Here is a 3,802-nt window from a genome sequence, read left to right as displayed (position 1 = left end):
ATCCAAAATGCACAATAGATATCGTAAAAGTAAAATGGGAGGAAATGTCTAAAAAAGGAAGGTGGTAGCCATTGTTAATTTTTATTATCTTGTTTTAAAGTCTTGTATCATTTTCATTGTTCTGCTTTGTTTGGTTTTATTCTGTTTTATTTTGTTTGATTTTATTTCTGATGGTATGGGCAGCTATTTCAAAGATAACAAGATACATTAATGGTAGTCATTGTTGATTCCCTATGATCTTGTTTTGAAGCTCTGTATTGCTTTCATTGTTATGTTTTGATTTTATTTTATACTGTTTCATTTTGTTTGATTTTGTTATGTCTGCTGGTATGGATAATGGGAGGCACTTTGAAGATAATGGGAGGCATTATGGTAGCCACTGTTAGTTTCCTATTATCTTTTCAAGTCCTGTATCACATTCTCTGCTTTTTTTGATGGACTCTATTCTGTTTTATTTTGTTTGCTTTTACTCTATTCAAAATAAAAAATAGAACTACAAATCACATAGATTCACTGTTAACATTAGATGTTATAATTATTCAAACATTTTATTTTACATTGTGTCATATAGAAATGTACAGCTATATGTGCTTTTCTTTAGCTTGTTATTTTTAATTTATAATATACAATGAGCATCTTCCCACAGAATGAGTGAGATCTCCTTATTAAATGAGTAAGTTTGAGTCATAGATGAGATGGGCAAGACTCATAAATCTAAACAATTAAAAAAAAGAAGAAAATGATCTCAAATATTTATCAGAAAAATGCAGGCAGAAAGAAAGCAATGGCAATATCAGTTAACAGAAAAATGATTTCTGGGGAAATGCATTAAATAGGATAAGGTCAGTCCTGAGAATGCCTATAGTTACAAGGAAGAGTCCTAACTTTTTTCTCAAACCCCTTATCTCTTCCAAACACCTTTCCATCTCATGTCCCTCTCTTGCTATTTCTTCATTCTTAAAAATGCCTAACGTCTATGTCCTCTTTAAATTTTTCTGGAGACTGAAGCAGCCTCTTAAAATTCCTTTCCTTTTGTTGGCATTCAAATTTTCCATACAGGCACTCTTTCTCCCACTTTGGCAGGCTACACTTAGGTTTTCCTTCATTTTCTTTGCAGAAGTTTTGGATGGTATTGCTGTTTCCTATTTAATCCAAAGAGAATATATAGACATGTATTGCGTCATTACTTTTGAACCAGGAATGGTCAGTTTCTCTTTGAGACAATGTATTTGCCTAATCTCTCATGCCTTCCTGAAGGGTGTACCTCCCAGAAATTGGAAATGTCTCTGGTCGTCCCCTCCAAATCATACTTCTCACCCCTCCCTCTCTGGAATCCAGGATTTCACCAGAAAATCAGGTTAATGGCTTCTCCAGTGGCTGGGAAAAGAGGAAGATTCATGGATGTGGGCATGAGTTTTGCCTAGCTTTTGTCCTTTTCAATTTCCATCCTCACAAATCTTGGTCTCATTGCCTCCTCATACTGACCTACGAAATTACAGGAGAGGTTTCTGCTGTTTTGATGGCCTGGAAGTGTTTTTGAACGTGGACTCTATGGCATGCATATAAAAGAAAAGTAATAGGAAAGAGAGAATTTGTAAATCAACCAACTCGAAAGACAAGATACACATAATCTTGAATGTAAGATTGCTCACTCTTGCTGCTGCACTTTCCCTACTCCCTGAATCCCATCCTATCCTTTTCTTTCCTCCAGGAGTTATGTGCCCATCTGCACCACGTATCCTTCCAAAAACCGCTAACTCCCACCCCCACCTCCAGCCCAAAACTGCAAGCCAGTACTGAATGAGGAAATTATTTTTAAATGATCTCTAATTTTATCTTGTCTCCATCTCATGATTTCAGTTTTTCTCCCACCACAAATGTACATTTTATGTTTACATTGTCTGCAATGAATTAGGGAAAATGGGGAGAAGGATACAAAGAAATACTGCCAGTATAAGAGAATATGACCCTTTCTAAACTATCACTAAATAACTAGGTGTTTGCTCCCTGTATTACCACCTCCCATATGTTTGTACATATTTTGAAGAAGTAAAATGCTACTGCAGGGACCTTAGCACTTTATTGACAACGTGCTGCAATTTATCTGTGTTTTTTCCTTGGTCACAGGCATGCAAGACTGAAGGGCAGTAAAGAGATGATATTCAAAGTGAAAGAGAAGCCTGGAAATGTAAGAATTTCAGTTCACTTTAGCTCCAGATAATGTGAGGATTGCATCATCCTCCAGCTCTGGTCCCCTTTTCCCTCTCCCACCAAAAGTGAACTGATCTACCAAATCCCCCACCATGAAAGTTCTTGTCATTTTTTTTTTTTTTTGTTAATTCCAGAGGTCGATATTGGATCTTTACTCCTTCTCACTGGACTTCCCATTCTCTGATTACCAAGACTGCATCTTCCCACAGATATATTAACTGTTTTAATTTTTAAACTGTTGTCTTGGAGAGTTACTTTTCCTTTTCTAGACTACAAAAACAGAAAAGTAGCTGTCTTTTCTCTACTGACCTTCTCCTCAGTTCCTTGCAGTTCCATCTTTGTAACAAAATTGGAGAGGGTTGAGTGAGTTACAAAAATGATTATATTTAAGAAAAGATTATATTTTCTTTCAGTTTTTCAGATAATTTCCTTTTTTCAGTTTTTTAATAAACCTGATTTTCATATATAGAAATAATGGAAATACAAACAACTAGAAAATAGACTAAGGGTAGGAAGGTAAAAAGACTCAAGCTCCTGTTCCTTCTACTGAAGTCATAATATAAATGTAGAACCTGTTGCTAGACACATTCTTAAGAGGTTGAAAACATACAGGGCAACTGGAACCTATAGTTTTTGAGGGATTCTTGGCAAATGAAATTCTTGTATTGGGTGAGTTATTGAGTCTGTAGTCTCACAGCATCTTACACTAGGATTTTCAGATCTCAAAACAACAAAAATTTTACTAGCCTGTTTTTCATATTACTCCAGATCTCAAAACAACAAAAATATTTACTAGCCTGTTTTCCGTGCCACTCTTTGTACCATGTTCATGCCTTTTTATTCCCTTCAACACTGTGCCTAAATTATCCACTTTTAATCATCTCCTTGTTCAGAACTAGTTTTGCATTTCTACTAGATATCACTATCCTCTTTATATTTTCCTAGACTTTATTCACCCTTACTGAAGAATTAAAAGGTATTTGTAACACTAAAAGAAAGTGGCCACATTTAGCCATGCATCATCAAATTTTTTGTTGCTAAGTGTAAGAAATAAGATTATTAGATGGTCTGTAATTTATTTTAACCTCAAATAACCTTTAATCTTCAGTAGAGATTTAGTGGATGGCTATTACCCTCATATACAGATAAGTGGGTCAAATAGTGGGCAAACAGGCTGCAAAATGACTCACCACTAAAGAATCCCTAAAGCCAAACAAAGATACTGTAAGACATAATTGCTAGATGAACAAGTTTTCAGGAATTATGGTCATGAGAACCAAGAAACAAACCATAAAGATCTACAAAGAAAAAATGTTTAAAAGGGGGAGGGTTAAAAGGGTAAGTAGCAGTTGCCCTCTATCTAGATTATGACTCCCTGATCTCAGTCAAAGAGTGATGGGAGAGGGGAATAGTATGAGCTAGAAGGATAAACACTCACTGCTTCCCAAATCAAATGTGCTTGTTTGTTGTGAGAAATCTGCCCTTTATGGAAATAGCAGTTGTTCTTGCATGTGCTCATCAAAAAGGAAGCAACTGGAAATAGGCTTGCAGATAAGGCAGCTAAAAGGTCCTTTTTGGAAGGAGTCATATA

General features: G+C 35.6%; 1 protein-coding gene across 1 annotated transcript; it reads right to left on the bottom strand.

The window, feature by feature from the left end:
• Positions 1 to 828: 828 nt before the first annotated feature.
• Tceal7 (transcription elongation factor A like 7) lies at positions 829 to 3,036 on the bottom strand. Its single transcript, XM_063245570.1, is given in 4 exon segments — positions 829 to 884; positions 887 to 962; positions 964 to 1,142; positions 3,009 to 3,036. Coding segments are annotated over 4 exon segments (339 nt in total).
• Between the last annotated feature and the right edge of the window lie 766 nt (positions 3,037 to 3,802).

This window comes from Cavia porcellus, unplaced genomic scaffold (genome assembly GCF_034190915.1).
Source record: "Cavia porcellus strain 051 isolate PalLab524CR breed Dunkin Hartley unplaced genomic scaffold, mCavPor4.1 scaffold_3, whole genome shotgun sequence".
NCBI lineage: Eukaryota > Metazoa > Chordata > Mammalia > Rodentia > Caviidae > Cavia > Cavia porcellus.
This window is presented reverse-complemented; position numbering and strand designations above follow the sequence as displayed.